Source organism: Lithobates pipiens, unplaced genomic scaffold (genome assembly GCF_037356315.1).
Source record: "Lithobates pipiens isolate NorthernLeopardFrog02 unplaced genomic scaffold, aLitPip1_a1.2 Scaffold_60, whole genome shotgun sequence".
In the NCBI taxonomy this organism is placed as follows: domain Eukaryota; kingdom Metazoa; phylum Chordata; class Amphibia; order Anura; family Ranidae; genus Lithobates; species Lithobates pipiens.
Window position 1 is genome coordinate 550,308 of NW_027507882.1, and position 24,634 is coordinate 574,941.

The 24,634-nt window shown below is 43.6% G+C and overlaps 1 protein-coding gene across 1 annotated transcript; it reads left to right on the plus strand.

The window, feature by feature from the left end:
• The first annotated feature begins 349 nt into the window (after positions 1-349).
• LOC143958273 (uncharacterized) lies at positions 350-23,713 on the plus strand. The gene is made up of 2 exons (XM_077467777.1): positions 350-460; positions 19,676-23,713. The coding sequence occupies exon 2, from the start codon at positions 19,728-19,730 to the stop codon at positions 20,781-20,783; it is 1,056 nt and encodes a 351-aa protein (XP_077323903.1). The 5' UTR covers positions 350-460; positions 19,676-19,727; the 3' UTR covers positions 20,784-23,713.
• Positions 23,714-24,634: the final 921 nt, after the last annotated feature.

The window sequence follows — 24,634 nt, forward strand, 5'->3', positions numbered from 1 at the left end:
TTCCATGATTTATTAATTCTATCATTTTGATTGAAACCTAAATCGATCGGATAAAAAAATCAAATAAAAAAAAAATCCTCTATGGTCACCCATAACTGATTGAAATGGAAGGTCTGGCTCTTTGACTTTTTGGAAATTTGATCATTTTGATCGATTGGATAATAAAATGGAACCACAATGAACGGACTTTGTGAAAACGTCCCCTGTAATATGTTACAGGATTGGATTGTATCAATGTGAAGGACGGGAAGGATTGCACAGGTTGGGGTTAACCCGGCCTGAGCTGTACAGCTCTCTGGCTCCTCCGGAGTGCGGAATTCTGGAAGATGTAGTTTTATAAGCAATGATTAAAATGACTCGGCTTCAATCCCAACTACAATTCCCCGCATGCCGCAGGGCTCCGGGCTGTCAGAGGCCGCCTGCCTCCACTCTGTGCTCACAAAAGACCCCTCTGCAGCAGGTAGGGAGAGAGCCGGAGAGACATACAAGGAGGAGTATTGTATGGATTATATCTCGGGAATATTGTATGTCTTATATCCTGGGGATATTGTATGTATGAGATCCTGGGAATATTGTATGTATCATATCCTGGGGATATTGTATGTATTATATCCCTGGATTATTGTATGTAATATATCCTGGGAATATTGTATGTATGGTATCCCAGGAATATAATATGTATCAAATCCCTGGAATATTGTATGTATCATATCCTGGGAATATTGTATGTATTATATCCTGGGGATATTGTATTATGAGATTCTGGGAATATTGTATGTATTATATCCTGGGAATATTGTATGTATGAGATTCTGGGAATATTGTATGTATTATATCCTGGGAATATTGTATGTATGAGATCCTGTGAATATTGTATTATCATATCCTGGGAATGTTGTATGTATCATATCCTGGGGATATTGTATGTATCATATCCCTGGATTATTGTATGTAATATATCCTGGGAATATTGTCTGTATGGTATCCCGGGAATATTATATGTATCATATCCTTGGAATATTGTATGTATCACATCCTGGGAATATTGTATGTATTACAATATATCCTGGGAATATTGTGTGTATTACATCCTGGGAATATTATATGTAATATATCCTGGGAATATTGTATGTATTATATCCCAGGAATATTGTATGTGTTATATACTGGGAATATTGTATGTATTATATCCGAGGAATATTGTATGTATTTTATCCTGGGAATATTGTATGCATTATATCCTGGGAAAATTGTATGTATTATATCCTGGGAATACTGTATGTATCATATCCCAGGAATATTGTATGTATTTTATCCCAGTAATATTGTATGTGTTGTTTCCCCAGAATATCATATGTATTGATTCTGAGAATATTGTATGTATCATATTGCATTTTCCCATTTTAGGAAAATACAGCATTATAGCCATGAGAAGGAGCTAACATCATAGGAAATAGACATATTAGATACATTAAAGCAGTTGTATGCCCTGAAAAAAAAAAACCTGTAAGGCAAAGGCATAATGAGCCTAGTATGCACCGCATCGCATATCTCTCTCTCTGCACTGCACACAAGTTCATTATGAAATACTTACCTTAGAGCGAAGCGCCAGCAGTGCCCCGGTCACCGCTGTGGCTGCTGACATGCTCCCTCAGCGTTTCTTCTGGGTTCGCGGCTACGACGCTGTGAGCGGCCGGAGCCACGATGATGTCACTCCCGCGCATGCGTGCGGGAGTCCTCCGTTCCAGCAAGGTCCCGCTGCATCCATAGGACCTTCAGAGCACATGCATCGCTGACGTCAGCGGCTGCATGCAAAGTGAATATCTCCTAAACCGTACAGGTTCAGAAGATATTCATTTTACCTACAGGTAAGCCTTATTATAGGCTTACCTGTAGGTACAAATTTGCAAGAGGGATATACAATCACTTTAAGGGGATTATTTGCAACAACTGTGTGAACGCTTAGGCTTTTGCATTGCTGATTTTTTTTTTTTATAGACCCCAACCAAGCAAAACGTTATCCTTTTGGATGGAGTAGGCAATGGTTAAGGTCTCAAATTATCAGTCACACAATCAAGTCGTGAAACGGATCCAAGCGCGCTACAAGGACAAATCTCTCTCTATGTATACAGCTGCTGTTATAATAATCATAAATAATAAAATAAAATATGCGCAGGTACAATCTCAAAATTCCGCTAAACACAGTACCTACACATTAACAGCGCTATAAAAATAAAATGAGTACCATACATATATATATATATACACTATAGGGAAAACAAAGAGTCCAAAAATGGAAAAGTTCATAAAAAGGAGTGTTGTGATCCCAAAGCCCTTAGGTTTGATAGGAGAGTCTTCTCAAAGAATCCACAGCACACCATGCATATAAACAACAGCCTCATGCTCCGTGTGATCCCCACTTTGCCAATGCACTTACCCCTAAAGCCGCGTACACACGTAGCCGTCTGTCTGATGTACTTAGTCTGGCGGACTTCCCGCCAGACTGTCCGTCGGACTTTCCGAACGGGCTACTTGCCCACACACGGCACTTTTTCAGCGGACTAATACGGCGTACTAAGTCCGCCGTACTATCCGCCCTACTTTTGAAATGAACAGACTCGCCCACACACGCGGAGGAAAGTCCGCTCATTTCGAGCGCGTCTCCAGGTAGGCGGGGCCCGCGAAGGAGACGTCACCGCCGCCTGGTATGGACTTAAAGGGGAACTCCAACGCCGAAAAAAATCGGCGTGGGGGTCCCCCCAAAGTCCACAACAGACCCTTGTCCGAGCACGCTACCCGGCCGGCCAGGAAAGGAGGGGCGAGCGAGCGCCCCCCCCCCTCCTGAGCCGTACCAGGCCGCGTGCCCTCAACATGGGGGGGCCTTGGGGAAGGGGGGGCCGCGCGTCCCCCCCACCCCAAAGCACCTTGTCCCCATGTTGATGAGGACAAGGGCCTCTTCCCGACAACCCTGGCCGTTGGTTGTCGGGGTCTGCGGGCGGGGGGCTTATCGGAATCCGGGAGCCCCCGGATACCGGCCCCCCACCCTATGTGAATGAGTATGGGGTACAATGTACCCCTACCCATTCACCTGTAAAATAAAAGTAGAAAAAAAACACAACACACGAGATAAAATACTTTATTGCACAGCTCCGGGGGTCTTCCGTCTTCGGGGGTCTTCTCGCCGGACTCCTCCGCTATCTTCTTGTAGCTCTTTTGCTAGCGGAGGAGTCCGGCTTTCTTCCTCGCTGCCGGCCTCTTCTTCCGACTTCGGGGGTCTTGTCCCCCTCTTCGATTCTTCTGCCGGCCACCGCGCCTTCTTATAGCTCTTTTACAGGCGGTGGCCCGGTCTTCTGTCGCCGCCGCCGCCTTCCGTTCTGTTCTTCTCTTCTTCTTCTTCAGATGTTGCCTCGCCGAGTCCTCCGCTCACAATGACATTGAACGGGCATGCGGCGACTTATATAGGGACAAGGGGCGGGGTCTTCGGTGGATGTCACATGGGTTCATGTCACATGGCGACCCCGCCCCCTTACGATGTCACAGTCACGGAGGATGCTGGGACTGTCGCCATGTGACATCAACCCATGTGACATGAACCCATGTGACATCCACCGAAGACTGTTTTTTTTGTACTTTTATTTTACAGGTGAATGGGTAGGGGTACATTGTACCCCATACTCATTCACATAGGGTGGGGGGGCCGGTATCCGGGGGCCCCCTTATTAAAGGGGGCTCCAGGATTCCGATAAGCCCCCCGCCCGCAGACCCCGACAACCAACGGCCAGGGTTGTCGGGAAGAGGCCCTTGTCCTCATCAACATGGGGACAAGGTGCCTTGGGGAAGGGGGGGCCGCGCGGCGTCTCCTTCGCGGGCCCACCTACCTGGAGACCCGCTCGAAATGAGCAGACTTTTCTCCGGGCGGGAAAAGTCCGCTCATTTCAAAAGTACGGCGGACTGGCATACACACGGCCGGATTGTCCGCCGAAATGCGAGTCCGGCGGGAAGATTGGAGTGTAACACGGCATTCTAAGTCCGCCGTACTTTCGGGTCAAAAAAGTATGCCGGAGGGGATTGTCCGGCGGACTTGAGTTTGCCGGACTTTTCCACCCGCTTGTTTGATCGTGTGTACGCAGCATAAGGGTTTAATTTTAGGCGTTGTAAAAGGTTTTTACTGGGAAGTCCTCTTGCACTGCAATCATCAGCCCACCAAAGGCGTCTCCACCCAGGAACTTTTGCTTATACGCCACCCAGGATTCCACTAGGCTCTCAGTCAGTTCATTACCATAATCAGAAAAAACAGACAGTGAGAGAAACCTGTTTATTTAAAAAAACACACTCCACACGCTATAAAAACTGCTTACATTTAAACATTCTTGAGTCATTGCATTAAAATCATCATTATCATCCAGCCGCGATCAGTTAATTCTCACCGCTCTCCTCCTGAAGTGTTCACGAACTGACAGGCAGAGGCCGATGAGACCCGGGATAACCGCCGCTGACACTTAGACAATGGATAGCTGTATAGACACAACCATACGCGTTTCGCAATCACGTCTTCTTCAGCGGGTGTGTCTATGCAGAGCAGCTTGTCCTTTAAGTATACCCGCACGGCATAAGGAAGGACTCGGCATAAGGAAGTCCACCAAAGCTCCGCCCCCTCAGCCACAGCTGATACAGGGGAGCATACTCGTAACAAATCAAATACCCATGCAGGCAAAAACATGTTTTTATATAGCACTGCAGTTAAGCCATCACAGTGTAAAGGTCTAAATCACTGCGCACTAGTATGAACATGCATGTCAAAACGAATGCTGCAGATACATTATAACAAGTTTTTCTATATATTATGACAGCTATTAGTTATATTGGTTTCAATGCATAAATAAAAATAATCATAATAATCTTAGGTAGTTTTATTTGCCTCCCCACATCACTCAAAGTGAATCAAGAAACCACTGATAAGGACACCCTTACTTCAAAAGAAACTTTCCACAATCCTGTATCCCCGGCACGCAGAGGAGTCGTGCCCTCACCACCCACACAGCATCAACAGCATATGAAATGGAGAAACTACTGCATGCGATTCATCCCCCGTTTACACAAGAACCGTGCATCGAAGAGGACAAAAGATCTCCCCAGACATAAAAAATAAATAAAGATAAAAGTGCAGGGCAATGAAATCCTCACCGAAATCAAAATACCCCCCAGACCCGCATGCGATGCACATCCATTATACTAATAATTAGGCCAAAAACCTCAGAACCTGAATATGGCCCTCTTCCTCAATTGAGATAAAGGAGCTATCATGATTTGGAGAGTCTTCTAAACTAATAATATCTAATCCCACTCAGAGGAATCGCAGGCATTCACATCACTAAAAACAAATGCATGTGCCCGACTGCGACCTGCATACTGGTTCATCATGATTCAGTCAATCCAAAGCACAACCTCTATTCAATGTATCAGAAAAGTATATCAAAATAAGAAAAACAGAAAAGATCGAAAAGAATGAGAATCGCATCCTAACCAACCACAAATACTATATAAATCCAGAATAGTTCCACAAAAATTCCCCAACAATAGGGGAGATAATATTGATGTTACTCTAATAATCACTGATGAAACCATTTAAGTCAAGATCTATATTCATCCCATTCGGGCTCAAAGAGTTGGTGAGGAAAATCCACTCCGTTTCTCTTTTCAAGAGCTCTCGCACCATATTGTTCCGCCTCCATGAAGGATGAATTTTATCAATCCCCCAAAATTTCAAGCCACTCGGGTCCCTATCATGCTTTTCTCTAAAGTGAAGTGACACGCTGTGGTCCTTTCGTGATATTATAGATATGCTCAGAAACCCTCTTAGTAAGTGTTCTTTTAGTTCTACCAATGTACATCAACCCACATGGGCACTCCAGCGCATACACCACGTCGGTAGACATACACGAAATTAACTCTTTAATTTTGAAATCTCTCCCATTGGCTGTTGATCTAAAATGATTAAGGCCCCTCGGGTTAGTATGGACCTGCCGACACGATTTGCATTTCCGACATGCAAAAAAAACGGCACGGTCCCAAAACATCTAAGGGCGAGAAGGGGGATCCAACACTTTTTTTACTACTCTGTCACCAAATGATGGTGTTCTTTTATAAATGAAAGGAGGGGTGTCTGGAATAACTCCCTTCAGTGCACGATCTAATTTAAGAATACCCCAATGTTTCTTAAGGATAGCCTCTATGTCCTTATACTGTTCGTGAAAGGTACTGATAAATCCCCATTCGTGCTCTGTATCCTGTATTTTCACTTTAGGTTAGAGACAGACATCCTGGGGAATCGGGATGGGGGCGCGTCACAACGTCATGACGTAGGGGGCGTGGCCTCGGAGCTCGTTCCTCCGCGTCCTCCCTGCTCACCTTCGCCTCCCCTCTGCCTCCCGCTGTACGGAGCGCGGCGTGCTGATCGCAAGCACGAGCCCCATGAATCGGCCCCCTTACTCGGACGCCGAGAGGGCACGTATCGACGAAGAAGCTGAAGCTGAATGGACCGGACAGCTGACCCAGGCGCCGGTGATACACCGGGATGAGGTATAACACCGCCGCTCTCCGTTGGCCACACACCTGATGCATGAGTGATTTACACCCCGGTGGATCCCCGTTTTCCCTGCCCGTACTTCCCAAGCAGCGCAGAGGTTAAAAGACCGGAGCCCCGGGAAGAACAAGGCTATGGCGGAACGCCGGGACAGCTTATGCAGGACTGAACCAGGGAGGTGGTAAGACTGACAGCCTGTGAGGGCGCAACATAGCCACATAGTAAATCTGCATGCTGGTACCTGTGAGGGGAGTGTGGTGGCAGTGATAGGGGGAGGATGACCTGGGTCTGGAGAATGGCCCAGGAAATGTAAGGTTTTGAAAGTAACCCTCCATAAGGTATACCGGAGGAGGGGTACCTGTACCTGTATCCTACACGGAAATTATACTGAAGAACTATTTAAGAGCCAAGTGTTACTGTACAGCTGAAGTTCCTGTATTGCTGAAGTTGCACCATTGCATATGGTCTGTGAGTTTTCTTAAAGTAATCAGTGGAAAAGAAAGAAAAGGGAATTATCCCCTAGACTAAGGTGGGAGAAACAACCAAAGTACCTACAGTGAACATTGTTCTATGCTTGCCCTGAGAGGAAATAATAGAGGATTGAAGGTGAACAATGGTGACTGATATTGCTTAATGTGAACCTGCTCAACTGGTGGTCTGGTAACATTGGAGACTAAGACGTGGTATCCTGAAAGCAAAATATCTTACGGTGTTTAGTAAAAATTCGTTAAGTGGACTCTTTCTCACAGCAGGTGGATGGAAGAAGTTCACCTATGTACCTTACCCGGACTTATGCTGGATATTACCCTGGGGTATATGGTGTTTTAGTAATTAATGTAGTGTGAAGCAAGGTGGGGACAGACGCAGACAGCTGAATATATCAGAGGCGTTTTGGTGGCTGTTGGGAATTCCCCCCACCTCTGTGCATTATGAAGGGGAAATCGAGTAAAACAAAATCGATTACCCCAGTTTCAAGCCCGGTAGGGATCCAAAGGTATATGGCGGCAAATTCTATTATAACAGAAGAGGAGATTGGGAACCCTAGAGTGGAAAAACCTGTGCGGGTGGGATCTAGTAGACAGAGAGGGGGGGAAAGCAGAATAGAGAGGAGCATCCCCGCAAAGCTATCTGAGACCCAGAAGAAAGGAGGTGCCACACAGGGGGAGGTGGGAAGACAGGAGGTGGTGCAGGAGGAGAGCAGGCAAGATATGGAGGAAGGAGGGATACCCCCGGGAGGGTACGGACGGCAGTCACCTTTAGAACAAACCTTACACCTAAAAGAGATGCTCGGGGAGATGTTTGCAAAAATGGAAACCTCCCTTAAGGTAGAAATTGCCACAATAAGGGTAGATATCGGGCAGGTATTGGGGAGAGTAGAGGAAATAGAAAATAGAGTAGAGACCCACGAGCAGAAAATAGAAGAAATTCTAGAGCAGGTCACAGCACTACGGAAGGGAAATAGGGCATTAATGCACAAGTTAGAAGACCAGGAAAATCGTAGTAGGAAAAAGAACTTACGGATAAAAGGTCTCCCTGAGTCTCATAATAGTCTAACACTTAAAGAAGTAGCTCAACAAATATTCAATCCACTGTTAGATAGGGAAATCTCAGAACCACTAAGAATAGATAGAATACATAGGATAACACGATCCTCAGGAATGAGGTCAGAATCCCCACGAGATGTAATAGTGAGGTTCCACTATGTGGAGGAAAAGATTCAGGTGATGGGGAAGATTAGAACTAATCCAGGGCTGTCTTACGGGGGCACAGAACTGCAGGTCTATTCGAACTTAGCAGCAGAGACCTTAAGAAGAAGGAGGCGACTTAAACCGCTTACAGAAATGATGGTGGCAGCAAACATCCCATATCAATGGGGATTCCCGTCATGTTTAATTGGGAAGAAAGAGAGATGGTCTGCGGTTCTCCGTTTTCCGGAGGACTTACAGGATTTCTGTGAGCGGTTAGGTATAAACCCCCCTCCGCAGCTAGAAGGGGAAAAGGAGGAGGATGTAGGGGCGACAGGGAAAACCCTAAAAAAAAAAAAAAAAGGGGGATTCAGGAGCCTTGGACTAGGCAGAGAGAAAGAGGGTCCACTGGTGGTGTGCGGGCTTGGCGGGGGATGGGGGGGCTGGGGGGGGGAATGGGGAGGCGAGTGAGGTGGGGTCTCCTAGGGTTGTGGGTTTGAACGAGCCCTAGGGATACTATGGAGGTGGGTCGACCAGGCTTGGAGGTTGTCCAGAACCATAGGAACAACGGGAATAGGGTTGTCTTACCCAATCTTTTGAGATGTTCCGTTATAAGATGGGGGGGGGGTGGGGGGAGGGGGAGGATGTGGGGGGGTGGGGATTGCTTTCTGGGGCTCTCACTCGATCCTTCCATAGAGTTAGTAGGAGTAGATTTAGCTGGGTTCACTGGACGCGTTAGAAAGAGAGGAAATAAATCAATACTCCCAAATAAAATATGGAAGTAATGAACGTTGTTACTTATAATGTTAGAGGTCTAAATACAAAAAGTAAAAGATACAGGGTTAATGATGAATTAAGATATATGGGAGCAAATATAGTATGCCTCCAGGAAACGCATATAACACATATTTCAGGTATTAAGATAAACACAGTGGACTTCCCGGTGTGGATATATGGAGACTCTCCTTCCCCTTATTCCAGAGGAGTGGTGATTGGCTTTTGTAAAGCAACAAGATTTGAAGTAGAAAAGCGTCTAGTGGACCCAGAGGGGAGATATTTGTGTGTAAAAGGGATGTTACTAAATATGAAATGTACAATTGTAAATGTATATGCTCCGAATAAGAATGCTGATAAATTTTTAAGGAAGGTGTTAAAAAAGATAGAAGATTTCAAGGAAGGGAATCTGATTTTGGCAGGCGACCTTAATTGGAACATGGACGCGAAGAAGGAGAACGCCAGGGAAGGAGGAGGTAGACCATCTTATGATAAACAGGGAAAGTTGTTAAAGGCTTTGGCAGGTTTTCAATTACAAGATGCTTGGAGGGCACTACATCCAAGGGACAAGGACTATACCTGCTTCTCCCCGGTACACGGCTCCTTCTCCAGAATCGATTACATTTTTCTAGAGTACCAGCTGTTATCAGCTTTGAGGAAAGCTGAAATAAAATCATTAACGGTTTCAGACCATGCGCCAGTAAAAATTCAGCTGGAGATGAGGGGAGTGCGTGAGCCGGGGACAAGCTGGAGACTTAATGAACTACTGTTACATAGTTACATAGTTACATAGTTAGTAAGGTTGAGTAAAGACATCAGTCCATCCAGTTCAACCTGAGTGAGTGTCTACAATTGTCCCTATCCCTTTACATTGCACACTCACATTGGTCCCTACCCTCAAGGAGCCACAATCCAAGATCCCCAGTTGTATACTAGGGCCAATTTTAGACAGAAGCCAATTAACCTACCTGCATGTCTTTGGAGTGTGGGAGGAAACCGGAGTACCCGGAGGAAACCCATGCAGGCACAGGGAGAACATGCAAACTCCAGGCAGGTAGTGTCATGGTTGGGATTTGAACCAGTGACCTTTTTTACTGCTAGGCGAGAGTGCTAACCACTACACCACTGTGCCGCCACTGTGTTACGAGATAAGGAATCAATAAATAAGATTGAACAGGAAATGGAACAATTTTTTAGATTGAATGATACCCCGGGAGTCTCCATCCCAATACTTTGGGAGTCACATAAAGTTGTAATGAGAGGTATATTAATTGGGATTGGAGCTGGGAAGAAGAAAGAGAGGGAAAGAAGGAAGCGGCTACTGTATGAGGGAATACAGAGAGGGGAACAGAGTAGGAGGATGGAGGGAGGCCCGGAGAGTCAGGAGTTGATTAGGATGAAGAGTGAGCTGGAAGAGTGTTTGGAGCAAGAGAGGAAGGCTGCTTATCATATGCTAGACAAGGAAAGATATCTTTGGGGAAATAAATCAGGAAAATGGTTGACCAGGAAGGTGAAGGAAAAAAAATAGAACCTTTATCCCAAAAGTAAGAGATAAAAAGGGAGAAGTACAAATTATTCCGGAAAAGATAGTGGACACGTTTCATGTATATTATAGTGCCCTCTATAATATTGGACACAGGAGGGAGGGCGCGACCCGGGAGGAGATAGGTGATTATCTGAGGGGGTTAGATTTACATAAACTTACGCAAGAGGAAATGGCTTCATTAGAATCCCCAATTGTGATGGAGGAAGTGGAAAGAGCAATCAAAAATACAGCAGTGGGGGGATGTCCTGGCCCAGATGGGTTTCCGATCTTATATTACAAGAAATTTCAAAAACAACTTGCGCCAAAATTATGTGAGTATTTTAATGCGGTGGGGGAGGGGGGAGGTAAGTTCAGAGATGAAACAATGCTGGCACATATAGCACTAATCCTGAAGGAGGCAAAGGATCCCATGGCAGTTGAAAGCTATAGGCCAATATCTCTCCTGAACTCAGACATTAAATTGTTTGCAAAAATTATTGCGGAGCGATTGAGGCCCTATGTGCCGGATTGGATCCAGAAAGATCAGGTGGGTTTTGTTCAAGGGAGAGAAGGGAGAGATAATGTTTTGAAAACCATTGTGTTAATGCAGGAAGCAATCAGACAGGGAGCCCCCACTGTACTCGTGTCGATTGATGCTGAAAAAGCATTCGACAGGGTCAGTTGGGGGTTCCTGTTTGAAACATTAAGGTATTATGGACTAGGGGAAAGAATGAGAAGATGGATAGAAGCTCTTTATGACCATCCCAAAGCCAGAATAAGAATTAATGGATCCCTGTCCCGCCCCCTTGAGCTATTCAATGGGACGCGTCAGGGCTGCCCCCTCTCCCCGCTTCTTTTTATAATGGTATTAGAACCCCTTCTGGCAGCCATTAGAAAAAACCAAGACATCCAGGGAATAAAAGTAATGGGCAAGGAGTATAAGACGGCAGGTTTTGCAAATGACCTCTTGCTTTATATGGTCAACCCGAGGATTTCTATCCCGGGAGTTATGAAAGAACTTATGAAATTCAGGAAGGTCTCGAATTTTAAAGTGAACATGTCAAAGTCTGAGATACTAAACTTAAATCTGTCAACAGCTGAACAGAATGCGTTGCAGGCGAAGCTGCCGTTCAGATGGTGCTCGAAAGAATTAGGGTACCTTGGAATTAATTTGACAGTAAAAATGGGAGGTTTGTTTGAGGCTAACTATATCCCTCTCCTTAACAAAATTAAGCAGCAATTGAGTAAGATCCAATATAGAGCCCTTTCGTGGATGGGAAGAATAAATGTTATAAAGATGTTCATCTTACCGATATTTACGTACACTTGCCAAATGATCCCTATTTTATTATCCCCAGCGTATTTAAATAAACTTAAAACCATGATCAGAAGATTTATATGGAGGGGTAAGGTAGCGAGGGTAGCATTTCATATCCTGACTAGACGTAAAGAGAGAGGGGGGCTGGCCCTACCCGATTTTAAAAAGTATTATGAGGCTATTATGATATCACGTGTTACGGATTGGATATATAATGAAAAAGGCAAAGACTGGGCAGAACTAGAAATTAAATTAAGCACAAAGAACATAGGAGAATTAATATGGATACCAGCAAAAACTAGAGTTAGCGGTTAATACAAGTACACTGACGAAAAATGCACTGCGGGTTTGGGACACAATAAATAAGAGACACGGTTGGACACATAATTCACCATTAATTCCGCTGTTGGATAATAATTTTTTTAGACCAGGACAGGAGGAGTACATATACTTTAGTAGGTGGGCTGGAAAAGACAGTATTAGATTACACGAGGTTATGGTAGGCGATAGATTATGCACATATGAAGAAATCATTGGGAAATGGGGACATAAGCCTTTAGATAAATGGAGACACTCACAACTATTCTACTTCACCCAGTCTTAGCCAGCTGAGGCCTTTAGAAAAATTATTAGCGAACCGGCATAGCCTTGAAAAAAGGATAGCAAAAATATATAAAATTCTGATAGAAGAAGCGGGATATAAATATCCTGAGTATCTGGGGAAATGGGAAAGGGAAATAGGCTCTTTAAGTAGTGATGAACAGAGAAACAAAATATTGAGACGTACGTATTCGGTAGCGACAGACTCACAAACAAGGGAGATGTCCTATAAACTTCTGACTAGGTGGTATATAACCCCACAGCAAGGAAATAAGATTAGTAAGGAAAACCCCTTTAGGTGTTGGAGAGGATGCTCGGCGGTGGGATCTTTTGCTCACTTATGGTGGGAGTGTCCTAAAATACAAGCATATTGGGGGAAAATAATAGAAGCAAGTTTTAGTGTAACAGGTGAAAGGATTAGGAGTGATCCATGGGTGTGTTTATTTCACGGGACAGAAGATAGAGAGGAAGAGTACGGACAGTCCTTGATCCCTTGTCTGTTGAATTCTGCTAAAGCCTTGATTCCATGGAAATGGAAAAGTCAGGATCCCCCCACAATGAAGGAATGGGTAGAGAGACTGGAAAAGATAAGAAATATCGAAGCCACGATCTCTAAGTCAGAAAATGCAGATGAGAAGTACCAGAATAAGTGGAGGCATTGGTTACAATTTAGAAAATCTGACAACTATCGGAAGTTACTTGAACGTTAGTGAACCCAATAATGGAAGGATCGAGTGAGAGGGGGAGGGAGGGAGGGAGAGGGGGGTATAAAAGGGATTTATATTGGAGATATTGTTAAAAGGATGGAATTTTGTAAAAATCGAGATTGTTGGAAAAATTTGAAAAATAAAGAATATATATATAAAAAAAAAAAAAAAAAGACATCCTGGGGAATCCGTTTTACCTTATTGATCACCCGATCCAGATGTTCAAGGTTATAGCCCTTTTCAATAAATTTATTTCTAATCTGTTCAGCTTGAATGGCAAAATCGGAATCCCGGGAACAATTCCTGCGTATACGCAAGAATTGACCATTAGGGATATTCTGCAACCATGATGGATGATGACCGCTCCCAACCGTAATATAGCTGTTCCTATCCGTGGGTTTGAAATAAGTCGTAGTGAACAGAGACCCATGTCCCTTCATTACTTGCAGATCTAAATAATGTATGGATTCACTACTCCAGTTAAATTCCAATCTGATATTATTCTTATTGGTATTTAACAACTCTGAAAATGCCATTAAGGACTCCTCAGACCCTTGCCAGATAAAAAAATAAGTTGTCAATGTATCGTTGGTAAAAAATTAGTTCTCTCTGACGATTACTGTAGATCCACTTATCCTCCCACTCACTCATAAATAAATTGGCGAGGCTCGGCGCAAATTTTGCGCCTATCGCTACGCCCCTTTTCTGACTATAGAACTTTCCGTCATACCAGAAATAATTGTGTGATAGGCAGAAATCAAGTGCCATCCTCAGTAACCTTTTTTGGATAAACGGAATGTCCTCCCTCTGACAAAATGCCCAATTAAGGGCTAACAGTGCATCATCATGCTGAATGACCGTATAGAGGGAGGACACATCAGCTGTGACCAAAAAGATTTCTGTCTCTTCCAGGAATGTGACTTCCTTCAATAGTTGTAAAAAATTGGTGGTATCTCTTAGGTAAGCCTTAGTCTGTATTACACTCATTTGTAAAAAATGGTCCAGATATTCCCCGACCCTGGAGGTGACCGAATTAATTCCTTTCACAATAGACCTCGCTGGAGGCTCTATTGAATTTTTATGGACCTTGAGTAATGTATATATGGTCGGGATCCTATTAAAACTTGGCATCAGATACAGTTTTTCCTTTTTGGTCAGAACTCTCATATAGTAACCATAATTAATCAAATTGAAAAGGTCGGCCCTGTATCTAGCTGTTGGATCCCTATCCAATTGTACATATGTCTGTTCATCCACAAGCATCGAGGTTAACTGAGAGTGGTAAAATTCCTTATCCATAATCACAACCCTTCCCCCCTTATCAGCGGGTCAGATGATGACATTTTTTCTTTCCTCAATTGATTTGATCCCTTCCTTAATGTACCTCGAACATAGGCTTTTTTTTAAGGAAAATCTCCTAGGTCCTTCAACACCAATTGTTTGAAGACCTCAACCTGGTTGAGTTTAAAGGACTCTCCGAATCATGATAGCTCCTTTATCTCAATTGAGGAAGAGGGCCATATTCAGGTTCTGAGGTTTTTGGCCTAATTATTAGTATAATGGATGCGCATCGCATGCGGGTCTGGGGGGGGTATATTGATTTCGGTGAGGATTTCATTGCCCTGCACTTTTATCTTTATTTATTTTTTATGTCTGGGGAGATCTTTTGTCCTCTTCGATGCACGGTTTTTGTGTAATCGCTGGGGATGAATCGCATGCTGTAGTTTCTCCATTTCATATGCTGTTGATGCTGTGTGGGTGGTGAGCGTGTGACTCCTCTGCGCGCTGGTGATAAAGGATTGTGGAAAGTTTCTTTTGAAGTAAGGGTGTCCTTATCAGTGATTTCTTGATTCACTTTGAGTGACGTGGGGAGGCAAATATAACTACCTAAGATTATTATGATTGTTTTTATTTATGCATTGAAACCAATATAACTAATAGCGTTGTCTGTCATAATATATAGAAAAACTTGTTATAATGTATCTGCAGCATTCGTTTTGACGTGCATGTTCATACTAGTGTGCAGTGATTTAGACCTTTACACTGTGATGGCCTAACTGCAGTCAGGGCCAGATTAAGAACATCTTGGGCCTGGTGCTGAGGATTTTGGTGGGGCCTTTTATGAACAATAAATAAATAAAAATGCTAACTATTTTTTGTGATAACAAATAAAATTAAAGAGAGAGAGGGAGGATGAGAGAGAGAGAGAGAGAGAGAGAGAGAGAGAGAGAGAGAATAAAAGAGACAGAGAAAGGGGATGAAATAGGGTGTGAGGGGTAAGGGAGGGAGGATGAGAGAGAAAGGGGGGATGGGAGAGAGAGGATGCACATGAGCATGTGTGGGAATGACATCAACGCAGCCTGGCCAAGGCAAGTGACCGAAGGCACAGAACCCAGAAGGAAGTCCGGGTGAAGATGGAAGTGCCCGGGCCCCGCCGGACTGATCACAGCACAGCACTGGAGGGCTCAGTCTGACAATTTAAGTGTACCCTAATGTGCTAATATGCTGGGCATACTTGTACATTATGGCATAACCTACCCCAAGGCCTCTAAAAAGTAGTAATGTTAGAAAAGTTTACTACCGCTTTAATATCACAGGAGCCTCTCATGGGGCCTCTACTGACCCTGTGGCCCTTGGGCAGTGCTTAAGTGCATAGTTGTCAACATTTCAAAAATATTTTCAGGGGCGCTTTGTTTTTTACAAGTGCTATATTTAGAGTAGCTGACATCCCCCGTGTTCCTCTATACATCACAATAGTAATTACAAAATGAAATAAGTACTAATAATGGGGCAGAACAAATATGAGGACTGTGAGATTTCCTTTAGAACTGACAAAAGTGCCCATTCTAGAGCTGGTAACATTGAGGATATTCAGTATAATTTTAAAGAACAGTTTTTGTGGGTAAGAGGCATAGGGGAGGAGTATGGATGGTATAAAAGTGGGAAGTATGTGCAGGTGAGGGAGAGGAATGTGGAGGGTCTAACAGTGGGCACTATGTACAGGAGAGGAGTGTGAAGGGTATGACAGTGGGCAGTATGCACAGCAGAGGAGTGTAGATGGTATGACATTGGGCACTATGTATAAGAGAAGAGTGTGGAGGGTATGACAGTGAACAATATGTACAGGAGTGTGGAGGGCATGACAGTAGGCACTATGTATAGGAGAGAAGTGTGGAGAGTAGGACAGTAAGCAGTAATTACAGGAGAAGAGTGTGGAGGGAGGGTATGACGTGGGCACTATGTATAGGAGAGGAGTATGGAGGGTATGACAGTGAGTAGTATGTACAGGAGAGGAGTGTGGAGGGTAGGACAGTGGGCACATTGTATAGGAGAGGAGTATGGAGGGTATGACAGTGAGTAGTATGTACAGGAGAGGAGTTTGGAGAGTATGACAGTCAGCGCTATGTATAGGAGAGAAGTGTTGGAGGGTATGACAGTGGGCACATTGTATAGGAGAGGAGTATGGAGGGTATGACAGTGAGTAGTATGTACCGGAGAGGAGTGTGGAGAGTATGACAGTCAGCGCTATGTATAGGAGAGAAGTGTTGGAGGTATGACAGTGGGCACTATGTATAGGAGAGGAGTGTGGAGGGTATGACAGTGAGTAGTATGTACAGGAGAGGAGTGTGGAGAGTATGACAGTGGGCACTATGTATAGGAGAGGAGTATGGAGGGTATGACAGTGAGTAGTATGTACAGGAGAGGAGTGTGGAGATTATGACAGTCAGCGCTATGTATAGGAGAGAAGTGTTGGAGGTATGACAGTGGGCACTATGTATAGGAGAGGAGTATGGAGGGTATGACAGTGAGTAGTATGTACAGGAGAGGAGTGTGGAGGGTATGACGGTGGGCACTATGCATAGGAGAGGAGTGTTGGCGATATGACAGTGGGCACTATGTATAAGAGAGAAATGTATGACAGCGGGCACTATGTACAAGAGAGGAGGAGTGTGTAGGATATGACAGCGGGCGTTATGTATAGGAGAGAAGTGTGGCGGGTATGACAGTGGGCACTATGTATAGGAGAGAAGTGTGGAGAGTATGCCAGTGGGTACTATGTATAGGAGAGAAGTGTGGAGAGTATGACAGTGGGCACTATGTATAGGAGAGAAGTGTGGAGAGTATGACAGTGGGCACTATGTATAGGAGAGGAGGATGAAGTAATCTGGGAAGGAAAAATGTAAAGGTTTGTGGAAGGATGTTTAGGGACTGCGTAGTGGTTAAGTGGGAAAGACATATTAAGCAGAGACCAGCCATAGTCGATCTATGTATGGGCTAGCTGGTTTTACACAAGTCAACCTATTAACCGACTTGAGTACAACCAGCCTGTCAGGTTTTCCCCAAAACAATCAGTGCTGCCAGCTATAGTTAGCAACACTGATCATTGTATTCACTGGCAGAACACAATAACACGCGGGAGTCATTGCCCCATTCACAGGTCAGCAGGTGAGAGGGTGTGTCGGGACAGGCTGGGGAGAGATACTAGTCAGTCCCTGGGTAGGCATTGGTTAGTATCAGAGCCAGATACACACAGGTTACATATGCCACCATCGTTAGAGCAAGAGCAATAATTCTAGCACTAGACCTCCTCTGTAACTCTAAACATGTAACCTGAAAAATAATGTAAAGCAAAATCGTGCTAACTTTAGTGTTTTTTTTTTTTATGAATGAAACAGTTTCTTTCCAAAAAAAAGTTTGAAAAATTGCTGCGCAAATATCGTGTAACATATAAAAAGTTGCAAAGACCACCATTTTATTCCATAGGCTGTCTGCTAAAACAATATATAATGTTTGAGGATTCTGAGTAATTTTCTAGCATAAAAAAAAGATGATTTTTACATGTAGGAGAGAAGTCACAGAATGGGCCTGGGTGGCAAGGGGTTAATTATCATAAGTAATATACAAATAATTATTATCTCTATGAGGTCATCCTCTCCGTCTGCTGCAGAGTGTTCCAGCTTGTATTTATACTGCCGCTCTGTATGTAGCTTCTGACAGGCTGTGCAAGGAGACCCGTATCTCCGGAACCATAGATGATGGCAGCCCCATATTTTAACCAGTGCTGGAGTGGGTCTTTAGCTACCTACCCCCCAAATGTGGGGTCTCTGTGACTCCTGATCGCCGAGCTACAATCCTCAAAGTCGATCTTTATTTTTTTTTATTTTTTTTATTTATTTATTTATTTATTGGGCAAATGGGCCTATCTTGAGAAAGGGGCCTGGAGCTGCAGCTCCAATAGCCCCTATGTTAATCCGGCCCTGACTGCAGTGCTATTTAAAAACATGTTTTTGCCTGCATGGGTATTTGATTTGTTACAAGTATGCTCCCCTGTATGAGCTTTGGCGGCCGAATAGGAGTCCTTCCTTACGCCGCACGGGTATACTTAAAAGACAAGCTGCTCTGCATAGACACACCCGCTGAAGAAGACGTGATTGCTAAACACGTATGGGTGTGTCTATGCAGCTATCCATTGTCTAAATGTCAGCGGCGGTTATCCCGGGTCTCATCAGCCTCTGCCTGTCAGTTCGTGAACACTTCAGGAGGAAAACGGTGAGAATTAACTGATCGCGGCTGGATGATAATGATGATTTTAATGCAATGCTTCAAGAATGTTTAAATGTAAGCAGTTTTTATAGCGTGTGGAGTGTGTTTTTTAAATAAACAGGTTTACACTATGGGTTCTCTCTCTGTCTGTTTTTTCTGATTATGGTAATGAACTGACTGAGAGCCTAGTGGAATCCTAGGTGGCGTATAAGCAAAAGTTCCTGGGTGGAGACGCCTTTGGTGGGCTGATGATTGCAGTGCAAGAGGACTTCCCAGTAAAAACCTTTTACAACGCCTAAAATTAAACCCTTAGGGGTAAGTGCATTGGCAAAGTGGGGATCACACGGAGCATGAGGCTGTTGTTTATATGCATGGTGTGCTGTGGATTCTTTGAGAAGACTCTCCTATCAAACCTAAGGGCTTTGGTATCACAACACTCCTTTTTATGAACTTTTCCATTCTTTGGACTCTTTGTTTTCCCTATAGTGTGTATATATATATATATATGTATGTTACTCATTTTATTTTTATAGTGCTGTAAATGTGTAGGTACTGTGTTTAGCGGAATTTTGAGATTGTACCTGCGCATATTTGATTTTAATGGTTGAGGTCTGTTAGTGGCATTGAAGCCACGCTCTCCACCTCATCCAATCAGAGAACACTTTGCATTCATTCAGAGGAAGTACACATATTAGACACATAACGGGGATTATTTGCCAAGGCTGTGCGAAAGCTAAAACATTTGCAATATTATTTTTGTTTTTTGTTTTCAAATAGACTTCAAAGTGTTTGTAAAACCAAAATGTTTCTTTCCTTTGGGATGGAAGGAGTAGGGAATGGTAAAGCTAAAAAAAAAAAAAAAAAAAAACTGAAAAAGATCTTCTTTGATTATTGTGATGTCTTGCCAAAATTTTAAAACTAATATATATCTTCTGGTAGGTTGAACAAGCAAGACGGAATACTTCATGAATGTTTCAGATTATTCCAGAATATGGAGGAGGATACGGCTTGGTGTTATCCTACCGATAAAAATGGGATCAGTACCGGTGACTGGGGAACAAATGTACTGGATGCGTTGAAGAGCCATATTCAGGTTGAGAAGGATGGTCCCAATACCCCTTTACAAGAGCAAGGGGAAAGGTTGGTATCAACTCATACTAGTGACACTGATGTAAAAAATGGAACCTATATCGCAGATGACATTTTACCCTCAAGGTATAACTATGGCGCTAACAGAGCTGGTAGGAGGATGAAGTACAGAGCCTGGTCGGGTCACCGGCAGTACGTGTGTCTGGACTGCGGTAAGTGTTTTACGCACAGTTCCACGCTGGCGACACATCAAAGAACCCACACCGGTGAGAAACCATATCCATGTCCCGACTGTGGCAAATGCTTTACTCGGAGTTCGACTTTGGCTACTCACCAAAGGATCCATAGTGGAGAGAGGCCCTATGCCTGTATAGACTGCGGGAAGAACTTCATCCAAAGCTCGCACCTCGTGCTACACCAGAGGATACACACGGGTCACAAGCCCTATTCCTGCCAGGAGTGCGGTAAATGTTTCAGTGACCGGTCCCATTTCGTCATTCACCAGAGGACTCATACCGGGGAGAGGCCGTATTGTTGCAACCAGTGCAGCAAAAGGTTTAGTAGCAACTCCAACCTGGTGGCCCACCATAAACTCCACACGGAAAGCACCATTTATATCTGTAACCAGTGTGGGAAAAGTTTGAGTAACCGCCTCACATTTGCCAGCCACCAGAAGACTCATTTGGCCGAAAAGCCTTTTGTGTGTGTGGAGTGTGGGAGGGGATTCACCCGTAAGCTTCAGTTGGTGCTCCACAAGCGCATACACACGGGGGAGCGGCCATTTGAGTGCCAGCAGTGCGGCAAACGTTATACCCGCAAGTCCTATCTGATTATTCACCAGAAGATCCATGTGGAGGAGGTTATTTATGTATGCAGTGACTGTGGAGAGAGGTTCCCTGAGCATGCCGGTCTTAAGAACCACCAAATAGCTCAACATGGAGCCCAGGTCAAAGTCTGATGAAATAGAGGACATAACGGTGCCTTATGTATCAAACTGCCAGCACTAGGAATGGTCTTGACTGCTGAGAAATAGGGATGAGTGGAGTTAGTTTGAAATTAAAGTGTGTCTAAAGCTAAAAACAAAAATATATATTGCAGCTTACAAGTTCTTAGATGTGGTAGCTGCTTTCCTTTTCTTTTAATTTTTACTCTTTTCTTACCCTTTATTTTCACCTGGTAATCCTACAATTAACACCTTTTGCCCTTTGTATCTATACTCACTCCTACACTATAGAGGAAGCCATATTTGTCACCCAGGCTGGGCATCAAACATGTCTTCCTCTCTTCATCTCAATGGCATGCACAAGAACAGGTTAAGGGTGGTGGAAAGGAGCTTCTATACACCTTGGGAGCCATTTAAACCCTAACGAAGACTTCAACTTCCAGAAACCACCTTAATTTCGCTATTGGTGCCAATACATTTTTTCCATGAAAATCTCCATTTTGCTCATCCCTACCAAGAAGCATAGGCACAAAGCCATAACCCATCTATTCCCAAAGGTATAACCCTAGCCCAGGTAACTACACGAGGACTATCTTGTGTTGGAAGGCCAGTGCCAAATCTTTTTGGACTAAAACCAGCTTTATTTTGCCACTGGCTCCAATGCCTTTTGTCAAATGTCAAAATCCCAATTTTGCTTATCCCTACAAAGATGCTTAGGCACAAAACCATAACACATCCCTAAGGTATGTCCCTAGTCCATGTAACTACATAAGGGCTATCTTGCATTGGAAGGCAGAGGCCAGAACTTTATTGGACCAAAACTACCTTCATTTCCACACCGGCTCCAAAGCATTTTGCCAAAATATCAAAATCTCCATTTTGTTTATCCCTTCTAAGAAGCACAGGCACAAAGCTGTAACCCATCCCTATCCCATAGGGGCAGTCTTGTATTAGAAGGCCAACCACAATTTTGCTCATCCTTACTAAGAAACGTAGGCACAATGCTGTAACCCATCCCTATCCCAAAGGTATGGCCCTACCCCAAGTAACTAAAAAAGTGCTATCTTGTGTTGGAAGGCTAAGGCCAGAACTTTTTGAACTAAAACCACCTTAATTTTCCCACTGGCTCCAAAGCATTTTGATTGCCCCTACTAAGAAGCATAGGCACAAAACCATAACTCATCCCTATCCCAAATGTATATTACTAGCCCATTTAACTATATAAGGGCTATCTTGTATTAGAAGGCCAAGGTCAGAACTTTATTGGACTAAAACTACCTTCATTTCCCCACTCGCTCCAAAGCATTTAGCTAAAATAGCAAAATCTCAATTTTGCTCGTCCTTACTAAGAATCATAGGCACAAAGCTATTGGAAAGCCAAGGCCAGAACTTTGTTGGGCTAAAACCACCTTAATTTCCCCACTGTCTCCAATATCTTCATTGTGTTTGACCCTACAAGACCTTGTGAGACAATTAAACCCCAACAAGGATTTAGCCCTTGTACACACATTCGGAAATTCTGACCACAAAATCCGACGGGACTACGTTCAGCCTAGTAGCCAATAGCTTTGCTCTGGTACTTTGATCTGAGCATGCGTGGCACTTTGTCCGATCGGAATTCTCTACAAACGATTGGAAAAAGTCTGATCGGATTTATGTTGTCGGAAAATTTGAGATCCTGCTCTCAAATTTTTTCCATCGGAATCTCTGACGGAAAAAGTCCGATAGAGCCCACGCACGATCGGATTTTCCGACAATATAATCTGATCGGACCTTTTCCATCTGAATTTCTGACCGTGTGTACAAAGGCTTAAACTTCCAGAAACAACCTTTATTTCTCCTTTGACTCAAATTTTTGCAGTCAAAATCTTCATTTCACTCATCCCTACCAAGAAGCATAGGCACAAATCCATAACCTATCCCCAACTTCTTGGCTCTTGTTCAGGTAATTATAGTACACAGGGCTATCTTATATTGGAAGGCCAAGACCAGAGCTTTTATTGGAGCAAACACAATTTTAGTCAAACATCCAAGCAAACGACAGTTGAATGTAATGTAACCTCAAGTTGTTTTGCTGTAGAAAGTTCTAAGCAAGCTCTTAGTACTGACAACGTGATATGAAGCACTTGAAGTCCAAGAAACAACACTCTTTCAACCAACATTTTATTATTGCCAATAAAACACAGGTGGGGATATTCATGTGGATATTCATGTGGGTCTACAAGCCAATGGGCCCTCGGAAGTTACAAGGAAAGCTAGACCTCCTATGATGACAACAGAAAAGGGTGGAAGATGTTATCTGGTTAGTCACACAACCTGAGATTTGTCTTGGTGTCAAATAGACCTCAATCTCAAGAGTCCAAAGTCCTTTAATAATGAGTAACATGGAAACAAAGGCAGTCAATGCATTTCAGGAGCCAGCAATCCCCTTTTTCATGGCTTGAAAAAATTTTTCCTGATGAAGGAGGATCGTTGGACTAAAGGACTTTGAGTCCTACCCACTGTGAGAATACAAGAGCACAGCGTGGAGGACTCCTCCACCATCAGAATACACTGATCAATGCTACAGACGCTGATCAAATAAAATTTTTCCAACATTCCCATACTACAGAAGTTGATTGTTAGATCTAGTGGGAATGGCCACAGATGGATCAAAATTTGGCCGGTCCCTGCTAAACCAATCGAATTTTGATCCATCTATGACCAGCTTAACCCATGCCATCAGGCTCAACCAACGACCTCTTCTCATGGGTTGTAAATCTGTATCCGGCGTTCCACCTCTACCTCCCCTGAGATTTGTTCTGAAACAGAAATGACAAAAACATGTAAAAATAATACAAAAAAATATAAATAGTATGTTATTTATTTTGTTAATGGGGTTCCTAGTTGAATGATAAACTTGTGCTTTAATGTGATGTATTTCAATAAATAATCCCAAAAAATCACTTTGTGTGCACCAAATGCCTTTACAAAACCAGGTATTACCTTGTATTGACATCAACACTGTGCTGTACCTAACTTGTGCAGAGCTGTGGGAGGGGCTCAGCAGGCCCCACCCTCCAAAGGAAACTACCTGAGGGGCAGAGTCAAGATCAGTCACCCTGCACAAGCAAAAAAGAGCAGCAGTGAGCGGTCTTTATTGCAGGAAGGAAAAGTCTCACACTGGATTCTTTTTGACCCCAGATCTCTCAATTAAGAGAACCTGTCATGCTTATTTCTATTATAAGGGACATTTGCATTCCTTTTAATAGAAATACAAGTGATTAAAAAAAAAAAAATTAAAGGAACGGTGTAAAAATAACAAATAATAAGTAAAATAATAAAAAAAATATTTTAAAGCCCCCCATCCCTCCGCGTTTGTGTGCAGAATTGAACGCATACGTAAAAATACAGATTTTGCTTGCTAAGAAATGTCAGAAAAAGCCAGGGTCAGCAAGTGGAAAAAATGGCACCCCCATGTGTTTTCTATGCAGCACCATGCGGGTGCCAAAGTGCCAGAATGTGTGCAATTTACACACACTCCTGCACACGCATATATGTGAATGTAGCCTAATATTTCTGTGCAAAGATATATTATCAGGGATTGTGAAAAAAAATTACGTTTCTGGGTGAAGTTTGCATGGCTGGTGGGCAGTTTGACAAGTTTTTTTTTGTTTATGGGGATTTCCTTCTTGCCTTCAGAAAATACCTTCCACGTATTCCTTCACTACACACTACTTACATCCTCACCTACACACAGGTGCCTATACTATAATACGTATATGTAGCAGAATCTCTGACCTCTTCCAGTCTAATGAGAACCTTCAAGGCCAAAGATAGCTGACATCCTTCAATATGTTGTGGGGCATAGTGGGTTCAAAGGTGGT

Coding starts and splice junctions, on each gene's coding strand:
- LOC143958273 (XM_077467777.1), top strand. CDS start 19,728: ATGGAGGAGGATACGGCTTGGTGTTATCCTACCGATAAAAATGGGATC.